The 24,300-nt window shown below is 41.0% G+C and overlaps 1 protein-coding gene across 4 annotated transcripts in view; it reads left to right on the top strand.

Annotated features, from left to right (window-relative positions):
• tnrc6c2 (trinucleotide repeat containing adaptor 6C2) overlaps positions 1-24,300 on the top strand; it is a 63,912-nt gene that overhangs the window by 4,016 nt on the left and 35,596 nt on the right. Inside the window, exons 1-3 of one of the 4 annotated variants that reach the window (XM_005936453.3) lie at positions 5,210-6,078; positions 16,121-16,221; positions 17,173-17,194. In XM_005936453.3, coding sequence (XP_005936515.1) covers positions 16,159-16,221; positions 17,173-17,194 — 85 coding nt within the window. In that variant the 5' untranslated portion in view covers positions 5,210-6,078; positions 16,121-16,158. Of the gene's footprint in view, positions 1-5,209; positions 6,079-6,098; positions 13,103-16,120; positions 16,222-17,172; positions 17,195-24,300 lie in introns of those variants that run through there. The other 3 variants (XM_005936455.3, XM_005936454.2, XM_042226446.1) reach the window with 3 other exon arrangements.

Raw genomic sequence — 24,300 nt, 5'->3', positions numbered from 1 at the left:
CTTGCCTGTAGATATGCCACCAACATTTACATTGGTTCTGGGATTAAGTCAGTTGCCTTCTGGCCACTTGCAGACATATAGATATCAATTTGCTTGTGTTGCTCATTGGTACGTATTCCATGTAAATGGCTGGTGGGGTGTCAAATATGCATATTCTTCTCTGTGTCTGGAAATGTAATGTTTGTATAGAGGTGTGGGGAAAATGATATCCAGTGCCAGACCTGTATATGTATATCCATATGGGCTTTATTCTGCCCTTTTCCATAATGTCAAACACGCATGTAAATACAGAAACAGTCATTCATATAATATTACATTGACAAGCAAGTCAGTTATTTTTTAATTTTTTTTAATTGCAACATGTTTGCAATCATAACAAGATGAGGGCAGCAATGGGTAGATCGCCCTCTCCCCTTCCTGTAGCTGGGGATAGATACAGCTACAGGACCCTTTCACTCTTTATACTGTGCAATAAAAGCCAGCCAGAAAAGTATAATCAACAAGCGCGTACGTGTGGTGTTTCTGCGTGTCAGTCAGTACAAACCAGTCAATACACCCAGGGCCCTGCTAAAAAAGATGCGTGCACGTTTGTTGTTGTGTATGGGAGAGAAAAGTGTGTGCGCACGTGTTTGCGTTGAGAGCTGGGGGTTGGTTAGAGGAGTCTGGGTTAATCTGTGACCGCTTGTCTGTGCCGATGATAGTATTGATCTGATGAAGATCATCTGAAGGTCAGGATATGTTGTCTTTGTTCAGGGGGCGCCTTGATCATGAGGCGCTGGCTGTCTTTTCGCTGTCTGTATAACTGCTTATAATACTTCATTTTTTAGTAGACATTTTTTAAATACAAAGTGAAAAGTGAAGAAAAATAAATCTCCAGCTTTGGGCCAATACTAGTATGAGATTAAGTGGAAAACGTGCTTGTATCTGTATTTTGACAGCATTATTATGATCAGTAGATTACAGACCTGAAAAGCAAATATTGTTATGTTGGCATTTTGTGATTGACACTTCTACTACCTTCCCTTTCTGTGGGTCATTATCATCATTTCAGAATGATGAAACAGAAACTAGGCTTGTTAGTACTTAATTATTCATTTGAATCCATAAAGGCAATCAATTAAGCTTAAGTGTGCAATAAATCTGATTAACCAGTCAGTTCCCAAAACACCATAAAATCCATGCAGGTCTTATATGCTGGTAATGAGTTTGCAAGAAGGGAGGGGGAAGGGGCTAATAAGTGAGAGTGCTCACCCACAAACACACACACACAAACCTTGGTGCGCAAAACACAATTGTGCTTGATGCATTTTTTTTTCGGGTGATAATTTGATGTATTAGCTTTTGGGGATGAAAGATAAGCAGGGCTTAATGTATGCTAATATTAAGGTCTGCAGCTTGTAACAAAATAAAGCAAGGTCATCAGAAAACGGCGCATGTGTAATTAATAGATGAATTCATTACAAAAACAATGACTCAGTTTAGAAACACTCATTAACAAGATAAGGCATTTGAAATGGAAATACAAATGTTAACGGTAATGTGTTGACAATCAGAGCGGCTAAATTCAACCTTGAAACGTTTTTAATGCAGTCCGTGCCCATTCGATTGGGCGAATGTGCTGCCCTCTTTTCTGCCACTGCTGTATCATTCCTTATTATTCTCTGACATACTTGCTTGCTGATGCTCTCCCTCCCTCCCTTTTATCCCAGCCTTCATCTATCCTTCTCTCCCTCCCTCCCTCTTTTGCTGGCCTTTACCTGCTCGCTTGTCTCGGGGGAAATTACCACAGCTCAGAAACGCTGTCCTACTGCCTGCACTGCAACGCTCTGCTCTGCTGTGCTCTGCCTCCCTCCCTCCACGCATACAGCACACATATGGACACATGCAAATGCATACACACACACGTGCACCGCAGACACACAGTCAAATACAGGCATGCACTTAAAAGCACCAGCACATACACACAAAGACTGCATAACCCCTTTCCCACCCCAAGCAAAAACCCTTTACCAGATGCTGCTTTCTGTTTATTCTTGCTATTATGCTACCCAAAGCAGTACACGGGTACAGAGCAGTACAGAGGATTAGAGACACTTGCTGCCAGTGCTTAGACTGAATTTGTGTGTCTTCATGAACTTCATACATGCTGTATGTGGCTACAGCTAAAAAGAGCACGACTTTTGTACATCAGACCTCTTCTTACACTAATTCGCTCTTTAGTCTTAATGAAAGTTAATGAAAAGGATCCCTCCTCCTCTTCTCCTGCACTAGCATGCCTTTAGCTACTAGCAGTCTTCCTTATCTCCCAATGCAATGCTGCAGACCTTGGAGATGAGCAATGAGCAACTCAGCAGGGTTTTCCCACTCTGTGCATGTATTTAATGGATAGGCACTTCAATCAGCACTGCTAATCAGAGTGAGAAAAGCTTCCCATGAATGTTTCAGTTCAACCACAAAGCAACCCACTTGCAAATTTCGCCTTGAAGTGGCAGAACTGGAGGAGTCACTGTGCAACATTCTTCTTTTATGGGCAGTTAGGAGATGGTCTCTTCCTGTCAGAATTATCATCATGACAGCCCTTTTGCATATGTCAAGTCATGCCTTTGGAAATGTCACTTTGAGAGAAGCGACAGTAGCTCGCTGTCTGCATTTTGATTACTCACATACATAGAGTCCAGACTGATGCAGAGGATTGTGTATTCATAATCAATACCAAAATACTGACATCACCAAGTCATCAGTTACCCCACATCATACACCAAACTGTAAATCTCTTTTTCTGCATTATGTAGTGAGTGAGGTTTTAACACCGAGACCTGCTTTTGGACTTGGTAAATCCTCAGATCATGTTTAGCTAATTCCACAAAATGAAAGCTCTTGGTAGTACCTTTGAAGAGGTGCTTTGTATTTTTGAGTAAGGCAAAGAAACATAGACTGTAAGTGCTATGAATTCATTTAATGATCGCATAAATCTACATGATCTTTCATAAACTAGATTTTGATCTTAGAAGGAAAAATACAGTTCGGGATTCTGGTTATGTAATTTGTCTGATGCGCCTGCGTTTTAATAATGTGTGTGTGCGCATATTAAAGTCTCAAGTAGGAGATACTTTGTCTCGATAAGACGTAGCCAGAGAGCACGTGCATTAAATTTGCATGTTGCCTTGTAACATACAAGTGTGTATGCGTGCTTGTAACGTGAGTAAAGTGTGCGCGGTAAGCATAGGAATTTGTGGTTTGGTGTATACACATGCATACTTGGGTGAATATGCATGTGTGTGTGTGTGTGTGTGTGTGTGTGCGCGTGTGGCAGACTCTGGCAGCAGGCTTGAAATTAAAACCTTATGCGGAACAGAGCTCGTGATTGAACTGGAATTAAAACAAAAGGCAGAAGAGCACGGAGTAAAAAAAAAAAAAGAAACGGGGAGAGGAGAAGGAGATGGCGAGAGCAGCAGGAGGAGGAGAGGTGTATTGTCTAAGAAGAGAAGAAGTGAGCGATTGCCACCACTGCAGTACTACAGCTCGTCTGGGTTGTTTCTTATCAGAATGTCAGGCAGACCTTTCCCATTGACTCGCTTCTGTCAGCAGTCTTCTTAAATGTGAAAGCAATTAGGGAAATTGGCGAAGTCAAAGAAACATCTCAAAGACACCTAAAAGAATAGCTGTGATGAGTTGGAGAGCGCATGTGGAACAGGGAGGGATGAGCGCACACTCACATAAAATACATGTGAATGTCTGCACTCAAGGAGAGACACACTCCCTGTCTTTTTTTTTCTTAATGCACATACACCTGAGTAGCTCTTGCCTTTGATGGCTGAGATCATGTCGAACCACAGTTTTCGTCTCAAGTCTGACCTGTCCTTTGTGCTGCATGCATTTCTGTGTCTCTTTGATATCTCCTAAGTAATGCACTTTAGTTTTCTTGACCTAATAAATCACTGAATTGACGCTTCAAGTAAGCGTATTATATTAATTCAGGGACAAAATGATTACTAGGAACACAGCTTATTCAAATGGCACACATTACAAGCGAATTCCTGCATTTTCCCTTTTAATAGCCTGCACTACACTTGCCTTAAGGCGTTTCTGAAGGCATTCCCCTCTGCTCTCACCTCTCTTAACCCCTGAGCATGGAGCATCTGCTTTCTCCATTCAGTTGGAGCTTGCTGATTTAATAGCTCTGGGCATATTGCCTTGAAAAGGAGGAAGAAAAAAAACTTTTGGCCAGGGCCCCTGGCTTTCTCATTAGTAGTCTCTCCCTGCGATGTATAGGAGCATTCTCACTGGTCAGCCCTCCTCTTTGTGGAACACAGTCTTGACCTGTTCCCACCACACATTGTCTGTGTGTGTGTGTGTGTGTGCATGGAGCGGTCATTTCCATGAGAAAGGAGTGCAGAGAATGGACAGGGGCTGCATTTTCTTTCTGTGAGATGGCTGCAGACGCGACTGAGGGTGCACAAGGGCGACCTCATCCATCATGTTGTGAATAGCCTAAAATTATCACCCAGTGTTTCTGGACATCATGTGATGAAGAGATTCTTGACAAAGGTCATCTTGGGTAAGAGCAACCCGGGGCTGGCTCTCTGACCCCAGTTTTTGGGGGGTTTATTTTCACTTGCTTAAATAAAGTTCACAGTGTAACTGCCAGTTGCTTATGGAATTTATACACATTTACCATTTTAGTTATGCATCACATAATGTATTGTACTAGATAAAATATGAAATCTTATGTAAACTATGTGGCCCTTTAAACAAAAACTATAGGTTAAAAGGAGGCTAAAATGATTACACATGGTTACTAACAAAAGTAGGTTTGCAACTATAAACATTGTCTTTGCTATTATATTGAGTAATTTGATCCATTCTTAAAATTAACTGATTGGAGCAACTTTAAGACTTAAATAGCTAATCTGCTGGGTATATAATTCAAAATGCCTATACTTTCTTCATGTATGTTCTTTCCACAGCATGACATGTCTCACATTTGTTTCTTTTTTTAAGCACACAGTGCTTGCTGCACGCTTCAGCAATTACCCTGGACATATGAGCTGGCTGCCTCTGTCCCTTTTTTGTTTTGTTTTTTTCCTGGTTGTCCGTCGCATGGTTGTATTAAAAAGGTCCATCCTCGGTGGCCAGTCGGGAGGTTTGAAGACCGGAGGAAGGCGGGGCGAGTGGGCGGGGTTAGTGTTTTGGTTGGTCGGGAGTGACGTATCCGGAGCGACTTCCTGGTCTGTCTGCTCCCTGGGAGGAGGAGACGGAGACTGCAGTGTTGTTAGTTTGAACAAAATGGCTGCGAGACCACTGTCAAGGAGAGCTCACTGAACGCCTACCATGAGTGTCCGCTCCGCCGTCTGGATCAACACAGAATGTATTTCCCCGGAGTCGCTACTCATTTTGCATTTGCGGTAGCCAGTCCGTCGCTAGTCGTCCAACCGACGACTTAAACAACAACAACAACAAAAATCTTTTGCACTTTAAAACAAGTTGGGTGGCTGGCTGACGGCCGTCGGCTTGCTCCGCGAGAAGTCATCGGCGATTTTTTTTTAACGAAAACTGCCTGATTTCTCTGGTTTGCAAAACCTTGCAACGGTCGACGACTTACGACGCCAACCAGCTAACGTTAGCTTACATAATTTAGCTGCTTTTAAAAGTCATTTTAATCGTGTTCGTATTTTTTTTGTTTTTGTTATTAGTGGTGCTTCGTCCGCTTCCCCGCCCCCTCCCCCCGTTAAATCGTGACGTTTTAACAAATTGTTTTTTGGTAAAAATAATTTCACAGCGTATGTGTTTTGGGTTTTATTTTTAATCTTTTTTCTTCTTGCTCAAAGCATAAATTACCGTACTTGCTGTGTATATATCTGGCTGAGTAGCCGTTGTTTACCTCGGTATCTTGTCACCAAGCTGCTACAGCAGCAGTCGGCTTATCTACCAAGTCTGACTTTAATTACGACTAAATCTCTGCTCCATCTCTTTACGGGTAACTTTAGAAAAGACATCGGAGAATGCTTTTATGCATTTTCCCCCCCTGCCATGCATCGACTCTTAACTGAAAGCTGCCAAAGCTGTGATTAAAGCAAGGTAAGTTTATACATTTAATTTATTTATATATATTTTTAGATTCTTGGCAAACTGATTAATAATGTTAATCAACGTTTGACAATCAAAAATTGTAGCGGCAGCCGAAAAATGAAAATCGCCGTCTTCCTCTATAATTAAGCTAAAGTATATCACTCAGCTCTAGTCTCATTGACATACAGACTAAGCCCGGTTAACAACAGCGGTAATGCCCCGGCAAACGCTCAAGTACTACATCATTAAAACGTCCATTAACAGTTTACTAAGCGTGTTTGTTTTGCCCAGATTTCTGCTCACATTGTTTATGCAGGGCATTCTTCGGCAAAGGAAAACACTGATTGAACCGAGGTATTCTTCCATGTGCCTTTAGAAGCGGGTTTGATGACTAATTTTAGTGTATTTATTTGAAGGGTCTTGAATATGTTGGGAACTTTTGTGTTATATCATAGCCCTTTTATGATTGGCTGAGTGCGCTGGAGCACACTATGTACATGTGAGTGTGTAATGTGATGGTTTCTTGGAGCCGCTGGGAGAATTGCTTTGCCTTTTCCAATGTCTGTGTGGTTATTAGAAGGTAATGGGGCGCTAATTTTATAGTTATAGTTTGATTGCAGATAGCACAGAGTTGCATTAGGACTGTAACACCTTTTTATATTTTCGTTAAATGTTTTAATTCGTGCCTATCCGATGTAGTTACACTTTTCTTAAATGTGGCAAAGTCACAGTCCCATTTGTTCCCAATTTTCGCTACGCTTCGGTCTGTGGTTCAACTGTATCACATTATGTATCTTGTACACCATTGTACATTCCACTACACTAATTCTTAGTACATTATTAAACATAGCTGTCCTGTCTCTCTTCCCTCCTTTCCTCCACACCCCTCCTTCCCAACTCGGATTGAACTGTCGCTTTCCATTGCTTCCCCCCCTCGTGCATCCTGTCCCCAGGCGCTGGAGTATAGCTTTTAATATCTCCACCGCGTGTCTTAATTGAAGTACATAATTTCCTGTTCAATTTCAAACCCCCTTTTCCTCCACCCCTCCTCTGACATCTCTGTCACCACTGTCTTATCTCTACCGTCACACATCAGTGAGGTGATGAAATGAAAAATGTGCCCAAGCTGTAGTGGCACACCGTACATTTGCAGTCAGATGGGGATGGTTTATTTTTGTGTATGATGGATATATGCACTGTCTGTGAATGTAAATATTTTTGTGGCATATTCAGCCAGTGTCTGCACATGTGCAATGCCTTTCATTTTTTTGGCCATGGGACTGTGTGACTATTTATGTCTAGCTCAATACCTTTGCCATTAAGTAATGCCCTCCAGTTGTTAATCAGGACTTGAGTGCACCCTAGACGGCCAGCTGACAGACAGGCACAAACACACAGCCCTTTTTTGCCCAGAGCTAAGGGTCCTTCAAGGCTGATGAGCATGCAGTAAGGGGATAGCTCTGAAAAGATGTTTTGGGGGGTGTCCAAAATGAGTGGAGAGAATAGGATGCTCTTCACTGTGGAACAAAAAGGAGGAGGGAGTTTAGTTTTTCTTAAATACCATGCAATTACCTTTACCATTACCAGACACAACTGTAACTAGCACTTAAACCACAGCAAGTGGTTTAAGGCACTAGGGTAAATTTTGGGATTGCACATGGACCTTAGATCACCATTGAGGGGGTCACTCCTTAGGCAGTGCATGTTATGCTGCAATGAAGGTGCAGGTTTTCTGCCAGAAGCAGTCAGGAGCACTGTGGAGTATCTGGGGGTGTAGCACTGATTTTTGCATGCCACTGTCCACCTGCCCTACTGTGATACTGAGGGAGCAGTGCAGTAGTCTCTGTGTACATGCAACTCTAGCAACTGTTGCTAATGAAAGCAGACAGAGAGAGACACTCTGGGGAGTTTTACTTCCAGCACGAAGAGAAAGTACTATACCAACAGTATCGAAACATGTATCGAAATACGCTTAATGTCATTCACCTGCAGCAGTAAATTAGGTAGTCTGCCCTGCTGGAATTAGTCAACATAAGCAAAACATTATAAGTTGAACTGCCGATGGGAAAACAGTGTTAAAGATTTGCTTGGTTCCTTTTTATTTTTAACTTTTTAAAAAAAAAAAGCTTCAATTCATTTGAACTGTATTTATGTGTGGAAAGTGGTTAGCCCACTGTCACTGTTAATGTAACAGTTGTAGTATAAAAATAACCTAAATGTATTAAATGTGCAGAAAGTCTGGCATACATATTGGTATATGTCCTATTGTCATTAAAACATTTCTGAATTAAATTAGCTCAGTCTTGTGACGTTTACCTTAGTCCCAAAATGCAAAAGGATTCAAAATGAGAAATTTCGGCTCACAGAGGCTCAGACTCAATGAATTGTATTACTTCTTTTGCCTTTTTGGCAGCATTGTAGGCAGGAAACACATTACCCATGTTGGCTCTGGATCTAACCAGGCTTTAGGCTGTTGGCATCTAGACACTGTTTTGATTAGAGTGTATTGTAACAATGCCGGGAGGACAAATCTTGGCAGCAACTCCATCTGCAGCCCCTTATCACTAAAGGGGCAGGATCATTTATTTGAAAGGAAACCCAAGGCTTGCTTATCCTTAGTTGACCCTTTGCAGACAAAACATGAACACCAGTGTAAGTTACTATCATTAGCCTTGTTTCCACTGCAGGGCCAAGTGTAAATATACTGTATCCACCATGCATTTTTCTGTACAGTGGTAAAATAGTTTATTTTCCTTGTCAGATATTTTGTTGTGGCCCTGGTGAAGCCCCCTGTAGTTGGACTTGTGTGTGGCTTCTGTTGTCAGTCCTCTCCCCCTGTCATTGACCCTATCCCAGGCTTTAGTGAGGTAGTTACTGAGCCTGTGATTATGAGGCTTTTCAAACAACTGGCACAGTCGCGATAGATAACGCGCTTAACACCGCCGCAGGGTGCTCCTCAAGTAAGGGTACATTGACAGTAGAATCAGCTGGATTGAATAGGGGGCTGCCAAAAGCCATTAACCTCTTCCTCTGCTCACTGTATTGCTATTTTAATGTCAAGGGGGGCAGGATCTAGATTTACCAAGCAATGGTGTTTGGTTTGGCCATTGTACCAAATGAGTAGTGTTTATGTGGGCACACCCCTAAAGGGGGAGTGTGTCTGTACTTTGTGTTTGCAGTTGTAATAACAGAGCACCAGAAAGTTATAAATGGTTACAGTGTCCTTCGATGGATGTAAACTAGAAAACAAAGCTTTTTAGGTTACATCCATCCATCGTGTAGACCAGGCTTTACTGTTGTTTTGGTATAAGATGGTGATCTCATGTTATGATAGATGTGATCTCCACGTCTTACACTCTCATACCCATATCTGGCATTTCTTGATTGTGAATTTGCAAAAATTGAAGATGCACTCTAAATAGGCAAGGATGAAATTAGTTTAAGTTGTGAGTAAAAGGTGGCAGTTTAAGGAATCTTCTTGTGATTAGTAGCCACACATACAAACTAAAGGGAGGTGGATGTGTAATTGTCCTCCTTATCTAACTTCTGTGCCAATTGAGGGGGCAGGGGCTTTAGGGGCCCACCAAGGGTAAGCTAGGACTGGGTGGAAGCAGGGGGATGGGGGAAGCGAAGCTGAAACCCATCGAGCTGCTGCCTGAGAGTCTTGGCAGGGGTCCAGGGGAATGTTCAATGTGCCGAGGTTTGGTTGAGGCCCCGGTCCCTCCCTCTACTTCATGTTAGCTAATTGGAGAGACGTGGACAGAAGGAGATTGGCATCAGATAGAAACTGACAGAGAATATGCAGGACAAGCAACCATATAATATTCCCATTTCCTGCTCAAAATCAACAGACATCCGTACTCATTATATAACAGGACTTGGTCCCTACAGCACTAACAAAGCTTGCAGTTATGGCAGTGTAAATCGCACTAGGATGCACTAGCTCTCCCTTCACTGGGGTCATGGCTTTGGTTGATAATCCACATCAATTCTTACGCCTGAACACAAACTTGAATACAATCAATGAACTTTATCCGTCTGCTTTTACTTTTATTGATGTATGGATGTAAAGTGGTTTTCACAGCTCAATTTGCACTTCAATATATGACAAATTATAACAATAGGAAATAAAAAATAAATCATGTTTGTTGGTGGCAAATCAGGTCCCCTTACAACACAAAAACAACAAGAACGGTATTAAAAGGTAGGAAGAATAAAAATAAACATATAAAACAAGATAATAGCTGATATGCAAATTAGCATAGTACAGTAGGCACAAACCATTGAAGGCAGCAGCTCTGTCATTTTGCAAGTATTTTTCATATTTAAATATCTTTATTAGTAGTTTTCTCAGTTTTTTTTTTCTCAACCAATAGCTGCAAGACATTTCTGAGGATTGTTATTGGCCACATAGACCTAGGGTGGGTATTTATTCTTATTAGATCAGTTAAGCCAATTTTTACTTTAAATTTAAAAAAAAAAAGGTCTAATGTTTTATTTCACTTTGATAGATGTAGGCTTTTTTTGTGTCAGAATATATGTGTATCTCATCTGCTGTCCAAACAGAAGGAGCTGTTGTGACTTTTTCTGCCTTCATTCTTTTCCTCTAGGCATTGTTCCTGCATCTCTTTGCAGGCTTGCTTCTCACTTTCAGAGACTGACTGATTGCTTATACTGCTGGCAGTCAGTAAATTGTTGATGGGACATTGTGTATCCCCATGTGCTTAAACATCAATCTTTTCTGAGTAGAACTTTGTCTTTTCAGCCTTGGGTGTGTGATCATTTGGTGGAAAGTAGGGAAATTTTGGTTAGTCCTCACTTCCTGATATACCTTCAAAGGACTCTTTGATGGTTAAGTCTCAGTTTATGACTCAGGTTAGAATAACATTTAGGTGTGGGTAAGGTAGCCAGATGTACTAGCTGACAGAGACAAGTGCCACTGGCAATGGTAGAATTGCTGGTACGCCGACAGTGCAGTCAAGCTATAGAAAGCACTCAAAAATCAACACATACACCAACACATTCAGCTTGACAGCTTCTTCTTGAATTCACTAAGCTTTAGCAGTGGCGATGGCAAGGACCAGGCTTTGCTTAGTCTTGTGTATTGTGCTGTTTTTCAGTTTAATGAGCTGCCACTGTGTTAAAGTTTCATATCTGCTTGGCAGAGGCAGCAGCCAAGACTGTGAGAGAGAATTTTCTGGAAGCAAACCTCAAAGCTGTTATTTATAGCACAACTGACTCCTAATATGTGGTTGTTTGACATTTCTTCCTCCCCAGTATTCCCCCCCGCCAAACCAAAACACTGCTCTCCAGGGGCCATCTCTTCTTTACAGGTTTTACCAACATACAATATGTATTCCACAATTCACTGAGCAAGCCTAGTCTAATAGCAATAAAGTGCACTGTATGTTTTCATAGACCATTTTGACCACCCGCTGTAAGCAAAGCCGACATGCACTGTATGCACAGGATGCTTACAAACCGAGCACTCACTGAGACTGAAGGATAGAAAACACAAGAAGATTGTTATTAGCACTTACCAACCGTGGAATTTACAGGCTTGTTTTCCCCAAGCTGTTCAGGTTGAGAAAACACAAATGCACTCCCACACACATTTGTGGAGATTAGTTGGGGTGTGTTGCAGTATTAGCAGGTATTGAGGAATTATTCCCCAGGTAAAGGCTGCCTAAAATGTTCCATGTAATAAGGCTCTGGAGAGTCTCATAGCTTCCATAATACGACAGGAATGGGTGGTTTTCTGAATGGCAGCGGTGGCAGATTTACCACAATCTGTGGTCATGAGTCTTGACTCTGTTATTCTCCCCCTGCCCCAAGAGAGGAAACTCCTCTTCCTACTCTTGTGTTTGTGGTGTTGTCTGTAGCCATTCCAAACATGATTCTCCGTGTTTTGATTGCTCTTCTTTTTTTTTTTTTTTATAGTCCCGTGTCTCCCTTTCATTGTAACGCAGAGAATAACATTAGCACAGTTATCCTCCATTTTTCCCATTCTCTACCAGCCTTGCATTATTTTTTGCCCTCAACCTTATTTTCGCTGTCTGGTTCTTTTGACACTAGTGATCAAGGTGTACGAATATTTCAGCCCCCCCCCTCCAACTCCACCCCTGTCCTCCAGTCTCTCCTTGGTCTGCCAGCCTCAATAGAGCTTCATTCAGTTTTGTTTCCAACTCCTCTCCAGTGAGGATTCTTTTGGTCTTTGCCCTTTTCCAGCAGTATTTTTTCTTTCTCTGTGTGCCCTGTCTAGTTCTCTGGCGGCTGTCGTTCTTAATTGGTATTGCTCTGCGTCTGCTTTCATCCTCCGCCTGCTCCCTTTCCTCCATCCCTCCTCCCTCTTTTCTGCATCCCTGGCGGAGGAAGACAGGCATCAGACTGTCTGGTCCCGTGTGTGTGTCTGTGCTTTTATGCATGGTTGGTGTGTGTGTTGTGAGTTTCTAACCTCTTTCCTGTATAATAGCATGTTTCTTGTCATGTCTCCTCCTCTGTAACTTATCCCCACATATAGAGATATTAAGCAGTTGTATTTAGCATAGTAAGAAAGGGGGATCCTGCTTGGATATGAAATCATGAGTTTCCAGTGGTCAGTTTGGTCAGTAGTCAGTTATAATAGTTATAATACACAATTGAGCTCTGCAGTTACAACATGGAGACACATAAAAAAATTATTTATTTTTTTATTTTTTGGGTTAAATGCACCTTTGCATTGATTTTTGTCTTTTTATCTGCAAATCTCCATATGTCATTTAACCATACCTTTTAAGGGCAAGAATATGAGCTGATTGCTGGTTATTGGCTGTGGTGTTGCAAGTCACTTTAATTTAAGAGAACCTTAAGTGACACATGCTGGCTTTGTAGGTCATTAATGTCAAAATGGGAATTGTTTCCCTAATTGCAGAGTCTTACTGCCAGAGGGGGTAAACCTGATGCTGGGGAGTGTGGCAGAGAGCGATACAGCCCAGAATCACTGCTGAAGAAGTGCTGTACTGTCAGCAGTACTGAGAAAGGGGGAGAGAGGCAGGTAATGCAATATGTAGGGTCAACAGAGGTCAGGATGGAAGCTAACTTTGACGATGACTACATAAGCTCAAAAGTCAACTGCCCGCTCTCTGATTTCACATTCACATGCTGTTAGGACATTACCCTAAATGATATTACAGAGTGTGACACATAGGAAATCAGGATAATAACTTTGTTGTTTTAATACTTGGACCTGTTTTTGTCCAACCCTCATAGTGACAGTAATACTTGCAAACAGACACTAGTGCAATCTTTTGTGTATAAAGACTATCAGGATGAGCTGTAGTAGAAGAGACTCTGTCACTAGCAAATGAAAGGAAAACAAAAATAGTTTCTGTCACCTAAAACTCCTTTGTCCATTTCTTTCCTCCAGTCGCTCCAATTTGTTCCATCGGCAAAGCTTTTCATTCACTTTTTTCCTATTCCTATTCTAGATGTTTATAGCAGTGCCGCATTTTCTATTATTTTCTTGTTAGGTGGCCAGAAAGAGACTTAATACTATACTTAATAATGGTCTCATATACGGAAGAGAATTAATAAAGAGTAAGATTACTTCACACTGTTGTCAAAATATAATTTTTTTTGTTGCACATTTATTTGAAGTGGTTTCAGTGGTCATTTTTCACAGTATCGATGCAGCATTATCAACATCACAAAGGAATAGAATATCATTAATCTATTGGTATTGTGTCAAATGTAGAAATCCCAGTATTGAAATTTCTAACTTTCCCACTCCTATCCACAGTGCACATATTCCAGACCGTTATCTGTATGCACACTGGATCACACAATCACATCCGCACATAATGGAACCCCTATTTATTCCCCGAGGGCAGCGTTCAGTGGGGCTGTTTGATATAACGATATATATCGGATGACGATATAAAAACATCTATCGTTTCATTTTATGCTATCGTTTGTTTCGTGGTGTGGCAAAATAAACTGTTTACGGTAATATTTTTTCATCATTTTGATGTCACTGTAGTGGCTATATTAATTTCTTAAAGTTCTCTCTTTCTCTTATATGTAATATAACCACACTACTGACGGACAAGCGCCTGTTTTTATGTGTTGTTGTTGGCGACAACGACGGTAACACCATCGCGTGTCCGCTTGTTTATGTTCCACATAAACCTTTCGCAATAAAGCTCAAGATCCTGTTGAGACTTTTCAAAATAAACTGAATCACGTGAAGATTATTTACCGGATTAGAAGTAAAAAAGAGCCGCCAGGTGCTAAAAGATAAACCTTAGACTCAAACGTTAGAACAGGCTTTTACCCGCAGCACGCCATGTAATAAATACAAAGAAAATGGCGGCCGTTACAACTTATGTCTAAAAATGTATAGTTTCATGCATCGGTTAAAACAGTCGACTCCAGGTAAAGGACGCGCAGCTGGAAACACTTCACGCAAGTCGAGCTGCCCGAGATTCACAGAATTTACAGAAAATGTTAAATTTTTGTGATTTATATCGTTATCGGGACGATAGAATTCTTATATCGGGATATGAGATTTTAGTCATATCGCACAGCCCTAGCGTTCAGTGAGCTGTTGAGATAGCACAATGAAAAATGGGATTGTGTTGAGTGTATGCGTGAATGTAAGGGAGAAAGGAAGAACAATGAAGCAGGAAAAGGAACAAGGAAGCTAAAATAATTTCCCCCAGGGATCAATAAAGTATTCTGATTCTGATTCTGGAAAAAAAAAATACAGTTGGAGGAGCAGTAATGCAAGATCTGTATGTTTGCCCAAACCCCTTTATATGATTCCTGTTCCGTTGCTGCCATAGAGACATTACTGCACCATCAGACTGTCTCGTTGAAGCCTCTCCTGTCTTTGTGATTGACAGCTCCCTCCCACTGCCAGTGGGCAACACAGTGGGAGACAGGCCTTCCATTAGTCTTCTGTTAGGAGAGTTATGATTCATTCATATATTCAGACTTTGATTCATATCCATGCTTGTGTAGGCACTTTTTATATTTAGTGTTTTGTTCAGTTGTGGTAGATAACACACATTTATCAACATTGGGATTTTAACTAATGATTTTTCATCATATTGATTATTATTGTGCTAATTGTTTCACTAAACCAGATATAATGTCAGTCTTATGTATGTATGTGGAAAAATGCGTTATTCCCTTCACTGGATATGACACATGCATTGATGTCCATTGCACTTGGTAAAGCCTAAAAGCATGCACACAGTCACTGCCTGTGTCCTAGCTCATGCCTTTAATAGTTTCCAGGAGCTGTCACTAAAGCTGAGCCAAAGCAAATGGAGACTGAAATGAAGTACTTAGTTTCCCCTGAGCCCTTAGGCTAGCTATCTAGCTAGTTTGGAACCACACTCCCACTAAAAGGAGATCTTCGTTAGAAGAACTCGTGCTTTATTTTGTCTGTTGGCCCTCATGTTTTATTCCTTTTGCTCCTTTAAATCCTTTCCTCTTTTTTTCCCCTTGACTCATTTGTTGTTTTTAAGCCAACCTTTTTATGCTAACCTTCGTTCTTCTTGTTCACACTCACTTCATCTCCCCCTCTGTCCCTTTCCTTTTTGTACTCAAGTAGTCCTCCTCTTTCACCTTCTACATTTTAGTTTCTGATCATGAGGGAAAGTGTTTATCACAAGTTCCTGGAATGATTTTTTTGTATGCAGTGATGCTTGTAGATGGAAATGGTTTTTTTTTTTATGTTCTCTGAGTGCACTTTGGCCCTGACTTACAAATGGCTCATAAGGAAGGTACTACAAGTTAATGTGTGCATTTGAACATGCTTGAAATCCCCTGAAATTAAAAAAAAAAAGTAACAGTAATATTGCATTACCATTTAAGTTCATTTAAAGTTTAAAAATGAACAAAACAAACAATTTACAGTGTGGGGCCAAGATGTTTCTGAATAACTCTTGATGTCCAAAGTCTGCAATGCAGATCATACCAGTTTATAATGTGTAGAAGTATTCCTTAATTGTGCTCTTCTTTTTTTCTTTTTTACTCATCATTCTTTCCCCTTCTTGTTGAACAGCTGAGAGAAGCTAGCAACAGAAGAAAGAGAACCATTTGATGGAAGAAAAGAAAAAGAAAAAACAAGAAGAAAAGACCAAGAAGGAAATTGCTCAGAAAAAGGTGAATGTAAAACCCCTATTAAGGCTTTGCAGACATGTGAGTGCTAATCAAGTGATGCTGACTTTTCCACCATTTTTGGACATGTGACAATCATTGTGATGGTCAAGTTAATAACCGGCAAGTCAGACAGGCCTTTGGACCAGTCAGTGACCCCCTGTCACTAGGGAAACAGGTATTCCCCAACCTCTTGGTAAAAACCTCCTTGTGGTTGCTAGCATATTGCTGCAGTCTTGTTTTGAGTGGAAGTGGCAGCCTTGTAGCCTGACCAGCTACTCTCTGAGCTGTGCTGAAACCGTAAAAGTGTGATGCACAATGGAAATTTACAGTTTGCCCTCACAATAAAAGTTGCACACTTTGAAACATGTTGGCTGCAACGCCGAAGTACAGCTTTTACTGTGAAGATGAACCCTCTCCATTTCTGGTATATAAAGTACTTCCACTTCTAGCTGGCAAGTATTTGCAGACGAACATGAAAAACTCTAGGCAACCGTGGCCATCTGTGAGCAACCAAAGTACCACCTTAGTTATGACTGATTTCACCAAGCAACAGCCCAAACATCCAGCGACCTAACAAACAGTGATTGTATCATGTCCGATATGTCTCGCACAGTGTGCGCATGACGTCACGTGAGAAACCTCAGTGCTATCCATTACACACACTTTTCTGTTATTAAAATAGATAGGATACTAGCCTTCACTTAAGTTGCCCCTGTGCATGGAGTGGTTTTATTGTAAGTGCTTAATGGTAATAAAATAAATGCAATCAGCCTTGGTTGATTTGTTGAAATGTAGGCAGCAAATTTCCATTAAAGGACCAAATGACTACTTCTGTTCACTGATGTCTTGAAACGATAGGCTCACTTTATTCGGTAGCACTAGTCGTTTGATTTATTTGTGAACATCATACTTAAACTATTCATTTCCTAAATCAGTTTCTCTTCTCCTCTGCAGGCTGCTGATCAGAAACCCAAAGGTGAGTGTCATGAGCAGACAAACTACACCCTCTCATGTACTTCATTTTCTAACACTACATTCCAGCCACTGATGTACATTAATCAGCTCTGATTAATACATAAAGGCACACACATTATTTATGCATTATACACACGTAGCATTTAGCATTCTTGTACACAGATGGACACACACATTTTGCACATGCATGCACAATTGTGCTGTTTGACTCGGCACACACACATGCAGACGCTCATTAGAGCAAATACAGGGGCGTTTTAATGCAGAGTGACGCTCAGTATGCCAGGAGCACCAGGCAGTGAGGCGTGAGGGGACCCAGACAGCTCACTGAGTGTGCTGTAGGTAAAGCGATGGGGGGATGGGCTATAGAAAGAAGGGAGAGGATGAGTGGGATAAAAGAAGCAAATGGTGTTCAGCTGAAATGCAAAACTAAAGGAACAGTGTCCTCATATCCCCTCTGCAATATCTTAAGATGTTAAAATAGTTTCTCAGCATTCTTGTTCCTGTAACAAGTTTGTAATTTGGATTGTTTAAGTAAGACATGTATAACGATCTGTACAGCCAATAGATTTGCATGCTTTTGTTTTATAAATAGATTTCTAAATAGAGTTCTACTTTAATGCAGTAGCTTACATCCACATGCATACCGGTATAAAATGAAATATGGAAGCGTTGTGTCCCAGCTGTCTGCATTAAAAGGAAAGAACAATTGTTAGTTAAGAACATCTAAAATGCTCCATTGCCTCCATAATTTGCGATCTGCTTTCAAACCTGAATTTTCATACATCATGGACGAGGATAATTATCATGCACACCCTCCCGCTTTGTTGTCACTTAGCAACACAGTGAGGTTATTCCTGTGTTGACACTTAAAAAAATGCTGTTAATGCTAAATACCTAAACTAAAGGTTTCTGTTAATGCATGGTAGCGTTGGATTGAAGATGGCAGAAGATTTCATCCTGTCTGGGGTTTTTTTTCTTAGTGTGTCTCTTAGCACCTGCACTTTGCCAGTTTGAGCAGCAGTTTGGCCATCTGGGTGAAACTGTGAGGCTTTAACAAAGGTCACCACAGCTTGCCTTGGACTCTGACCTGCCTATTTAATTACCCTCCCTGTGTTTCACTGCACTGCCTGTGAGTTTGACCTATTAACCAAGTTTCAAAGCTGCCTACGAAGCTGAATGCATCCAATTTCAATAAGCATTTAATGCCACTGTTCTTCCGCTTCAGTGAGAGATTAAAATATCAGACTCCTCTAGGGCTACAATTCAATTCAACATTTGTATGACTTCTGCTTGCATAGTACTCAGATGGGGGCTTGTCACAAATATTAACAAAGAACATCAGGAGTGAAGAGGCACATTTTATAGTGGGTTTTCTTTTTTGTACACAGGACATATTCACTGAGATCTTTTCCAGAAACAGTTTGTACTAATATACGTTACTTTCACACATGTATGCTGGCATTTACAACAGAAAATGTATGTTTTGGTCACTGATGACGCATTAAAGGCAAGCAGGACTGCTGCACGTTTATTTGTTTTCTCAAACTTTACCAATGACCCGCATAATGCATTAGACAAGGAGCATGGAAAAGATTATGTTGATGTTAGGCTGTAGCTGTCCACCTAACCACAGGATGTGGCCAACAATACGTGTCACATGCTGTTTTGTGTTGTGAAAGCCTGCATTGTTTCTTTGTGCATCTTCCTGTTTGTCTTCAGAGATCTTGTATTTAAATATGAGGCAATACCTTTTGACCAGTAATGTGTTTTGGCCCTGCAAATCTGCAGCTGTTCCTATTTATTTATTTTTTATTTTTTAAACCAAACCTTCCAATTTAGTGCACTGAAAGTAATTCGATGCATTATATACATGAGCAGAAATGTGCTATAGCCACCGGTGGTGCTCTGAAAAGCATGTTTTACAGCCATCTTCACTGTGCTGTTCAGTTCAGGAGCCCTTTTTACTAACTTGCTTTAAAATGTAGGCACTATATATAAAGCACATCCTGCTACACTGATGTTTCCATTGTTAGATTTGAAAGCCAGTGTGCCAAATAAATGTCTAAATAATGAAAAGCATAGCACAGTCTTCATATTTTCTTGCTGCGCTGTATGAACTGTGTATGTTGGATGTGTGATGCAGCAATTGAAATGCCAAGAAGGGAAGGGGGAAAAACTCATTTTAGGAGAGAAACCCATGGATTAGGGCACAGTTACGAAGGGAAAAAAGGGAGCGAGAGAGAAGAAATAGGAAGTGTAACGAGCTGTTTTGGTTCCACATAAAAGCAAAAATGAAGAAAGGAAAAGAGGAAGGGAAGTAATGAAGCAGCGAGCAGCAGACAAGTGCCAAAAATGACCGTCAAGAGTCAATGACGACACTAATATAGCAGAGGACTAATGACATGGAGATTTATTTTATGGTGTGTTTAATGAGAGATAGAGAGGGAAAAGGACATGGGATGAGAAACTGATTGCGTTTATGTAGTGGGTAGTCATGCAAACAGACAGATAAAGAAAGTAGGTGAAAGAAGACTAATCGAGAAATCAGGACTTCTGTGAGTTTGCTTATAACCTCCCATCTGCAATAGCTTTTAAAAGGAACGTGGTATCGACTAGAATGAGATGGGTTTTCATGCATGACACTAAATAATAGAGGTGTAAGTGTGTGTGTGTCTGCTCGCGTGTGTGCACGCAAGACCGGGGAAATCGGTATGCGGTAGTGATTTGTGTCTTTCCATCCATATCAGTGCATTCTGTCTTCCTTATACACTTTCAGAAATTCATAGTCACATACACACTACCACTCCCCACCCTCTCTGCCTTTTGCTGCTTTCCTCTCTGCAGGCCTCCCTGGTCCCAGGCATTTCAATTTGTTTGCGGTAATCGATCTCGGCCTGGCGCGTTCATATGTATGAAAATGAGATAAAGCTTCGGCGCACTGGAATTAACTTCTCTGCCCCCTATTAGGCATGGAGCTTCACAGAATGCAAGGTTCCAGGAGGCAGTGTCCCATTGCCCCAACCCACCCCCACTCCCTCCTACACACACACACGCACAGACAGGCTGGACCTCTGCCTATACAGAGCCTTTCCATCCTCCCCCCTCTTGGTCCCCCAGTACCTCAGAGACGCTGATTATTCACCCCCAGCACAAATGCACCTTCATCACAATCTTTGCTCCTGCTGCAATCGCAATCAGTCGATTTGACTGCTACACATATCTACTAACCTTGACAAAAGCATGTGCACATACACAGAGACACAGGGTACGTAGTGAGTTTGATACCCACAGCCATCAAAACGTGCTCATTGCAGCGACTTGGAGCCTTTCAATATGTTTTCAGTGAAGGAAGCTTACATTGTTTAACTGCAAAACTGCCAAGATAATAATGTCCTTGCCAAGATTGCTCTTAGCATGCACAAACACATGTGTGGACATACAAATATGATTGAATTTGTAAGAAAACATGGCCCAAACAGGAAGTTAGACAAACGGAACTCAAAAATACAAAACAAAAAAAATTAGAAAACTACATTTAGAAACAAAAAGCCACAAGTAACACCACGCTGTGTCTCTTACATTCCTACTCTCCGATAATCAGACAATCTGCAGTCTCTGTTTCTCCTGCTTGTGTGCTTTTCCCTGATGAAAGGTTGGAAATTTAATGTGCTGTCTGTCAGTACCTCGTTCCTCACTCTCCTCTTTGACCATGCTGTTACTTCCGCCTGTTTCATTACCCTCTACGTGTCCCAGCGACCGCATCCGAGGAGAAACATATTTACACGGTGTCACCATGGTGGTAACAGCATTATGTTTTCAAAGTGGCAACAGACACACATAAACACAAGTGTGTCCTTTTAATACCGCATTGGATTCATTCGCAATTTCACATGCTATTAATTGCGTCAACACAGCTCAAATGGAATTTCATGAATTGCAATCTAATTAGAGGCTAATTTACTTTAACATTTGGGCTGCTTTTTTTCCGCTGTTAAACACATTTCTAAACACTGAATGAATTAATAGTGAATAGCTTGTGAATTACGTCCTGTGGATTTATGACTGCCAAGCATAATTGTTTTTCCTTTACCCCCTGTGTGCTCACCCCACATGAATGTCAAGTGTTAGGGGAAAGTGAGGGATGTAGGAATGGACCAAGGGAAGCGATAAAGGAAAACAAGGGGGACGCTCAGACTTAAACAATGCTCTCCTCCCTCCGTATTCATGTTGTATGATCACTCACAAGCTGCTGACAAGAGAGCCTCACACACCTCCCCCATCACCTTGTTCTCCCCCACCAGAGAGCTGCTTTATGTCAAATACCAGGCAGATTAATAGGATGTAGCGAGAAGGATATGAATGACACTTAAGCCTGTTTTTGAAGCGCGAGGTCTATGCCAATTCGTTTGTTTAATGTTGTAAAACTGTCTGGTCTCCCCCTCATATGGCAGCTTGCTCCCCCAAAAAAGGTGATCTTGTCCATATGCCAAATTATACTTGTAGCTGACTTACAGTTCAAGTTCAATGATGTCCATAATCACCGTGACCCATAGGTTTGGGAAGCCCAGTTTTAAGTCCTCAGCCTTTTGGCCCTCCCATTTTGTTTTTTTGAAGAAAAAGTGACCTTCAGCAGCCAATACTTCATCCAAAGACTTTATGGGTGCCTCCCATGTATGCAGAATTAATAATTAAGGGTTCTGTACTTGATTGTTTAGATAGTTGGGCATAGACGTCTATGGGGATTGACTTGTTTTTCACCCATGTAAGTGGTCTTTTGTATAAAATGTAAGGCAATAATGTCTGGGACCTGTAGTCATAAAATACCTATGTATGAAAACATTCTTTTGTAGACCCCCAATGAGTTCTGCTCAGATTGTTAAACTGATACTCAAATTGAGCTCCCTTGACTCTAATAACACTAACATTATAACTGGGGCAGACTTTGTTTCTCATTTATGTATCAGCCTTTAAAAGTTTACAAACCTTGAATCACACTATGGAGCTATCAGAGCCAGAGGGATTCACAGCCGATCGTTGCACTCAGGCACTGACCTCGGAGAGAGGTGTAGTGCGATCTCGTTAAGGCTTTTTACCTCGTTTGAAGTTGGCTGGTATTAGGGTTAAAAAGCAAAAAGGGGTTCTTGAGGCCACTCTGTCATAATACTAACAAGCAGGTGAGACACGGCTGAGATGAACCTGGCACAGCCAGAATATGGCGGCACTAATTATGGAGAGAGTGTAGAAGAGGCGTGGTGGGAGAAGGGGTCACAACAGGCACATGGAGGTGCATTAGGCAACTGTCAGTCTCTATAGTAGTGGTCCTTTTATAGGATGGGTGAGGGGTGAGAATTTTCTCTCTCTCTGTGTGGGTTTTTTTCTTTTCTTATACAGACAGATGGGGCTCTCTATAGACACACCCACTTGACCATTTGAGTGCAAAATCAGACACACGCACATGCATTTGCCTGTAAGTGAAGAGTCATCTCATCGAAACAGCCAAACCTCATTTCTTTGTAGAACCAACGTCTCTTTGCAGAACATTGCCATCTGCTTTATACTCACAATGCTTGTTGATTATATTTAGACATTTATTACACTTGCTATAGAAAGTAACAAATTACAGCAACTGGCGTCTCCAGGTAAACAAGAATATTGTGCCAATTGTGAGAATTGTAGATGAAATGCACAGAGCAGTGTAATGAAAGGAGTCCTGATCAGATTTCTGGGGAGGGACTTGGCTCTGATGTGGTGATTGTGGTGTTAGTGCCTCTGCTTACATATTGCCTGCAAATTTAGTCTGTGTTCCACTACTTTTGCTAGGGTATAGACATGCTTTCTTTCTTTGCTTTGTTTACATATGCAAAGAGGAAGCACTGCAGCACACACAGTCGAACACAGCTTGTAAAAAGTTATTGTGTGTAATGCACTTTGTAACCTTCCAGGGGTTTTCTTTACCTTTTCTGCTTCTTGGATGTTGTTACATTGAGAAATTTGGCACCGTGTAGGGCATAGAAGCCTGTGCGTTGCGTCTGTCCCTCCCCCCTCTATAAACATGGCTGCATAATAAAGTGGCTCAGCAGACAATAGAAGAGATGTGTGAACCTGCACTGCCTGGCACTAAGCTCAAGGAGCAAATCAGTTCTTTATAATAGCAGATACCCTCTTTTTGTGCTTCATTCGTGGATTTTCAGTTCTATATGTGATTTTGTTATAAACTTCAGTTTGCTACTGAAGTTTTTTGTTTTTTTAAATGTTTTTTTGCAGACTATTCTTAAGCCACTGATCCTTTTGATTGTGTAATTAACCATTTAGTGAAAAGAATGGCTTTAATTAAAACTTTGGTGCGAGGTTGCAGAGAGTCCTTGAGCTGGAGGGTTTAATGGAATTTGCAGGGCACTTGATACAGATGCTTACTTAATTGGCTCTCATTTTCAGGTTCAGTTAGAGGCACTAAGGGCCAGACCACCACATCATAAAAGCGTAAATTTGGTTTTCACAGCACTAGTTGAAGTTTCAAATAGTTTTGTATTTACAATTGCTAGAAAAACAATTATTTCCAATAGTCCATTTGTCTTTCCTTGCAGTTTTAAAAATTAGTTTCTTATCGAGATATTGTCGAAAAGTTGTAGTTTGATTTTAAATGCCCAGTAAATATGTCTTCAGATTCTTTTAAATCCTGCTTGTGAGTGAATATTTATAAAATGTTTTCTTTTGCTTTTTTTTTTTTTTTTTAAATCTGAGTTAGAATCTCTAAGAAAAGATACTGGACCTTTTAGAAGAGCTTAATAAACAGTGAATTCCTGTTTATGCAAAGCTGAATTAAAATGTATTATGAATTTATTCAGTAAATTTCATTGCCATTCCCAGTGAACCAGCATATGCTTCACTTTCCTCTTTTAATCTTTTATACTTATACACTTATCCAAGGGACCCCCTCCACCTTCCACACACACACACACACACACACACACACACACACACACACACACCTCTTATTTTATTTTTTTCTCCTTGGCTCTCTTTTTCTGTAAACCCCCCCCCCCCTTCAAAAGCACTTAACCATCCATCATGGATTAGGAATCTCACTGAGCAAAATAAAAGACG

Source organism: Haplochromis burtoni, unplaced genomic scaffold, assembly GCF_018398535.1.
Source record: "Haplochromis burtoni strain Fernald_Lab_line unplaced genomic scaffold, NCSU_Asbu1 Contig_212, whole genome shotgun sequence".
Lineage (NCBI taxonomy): Eukaryota > Metazoa > Chordata > Actinopteri > Cichliformes > Cichlidae > Haplochromis > Haplochromis burtoni.
Note: the sequence above shows the minus strand (reverse complement) of the source record. Positions and strands in the feature narration are given on the sequence as shown.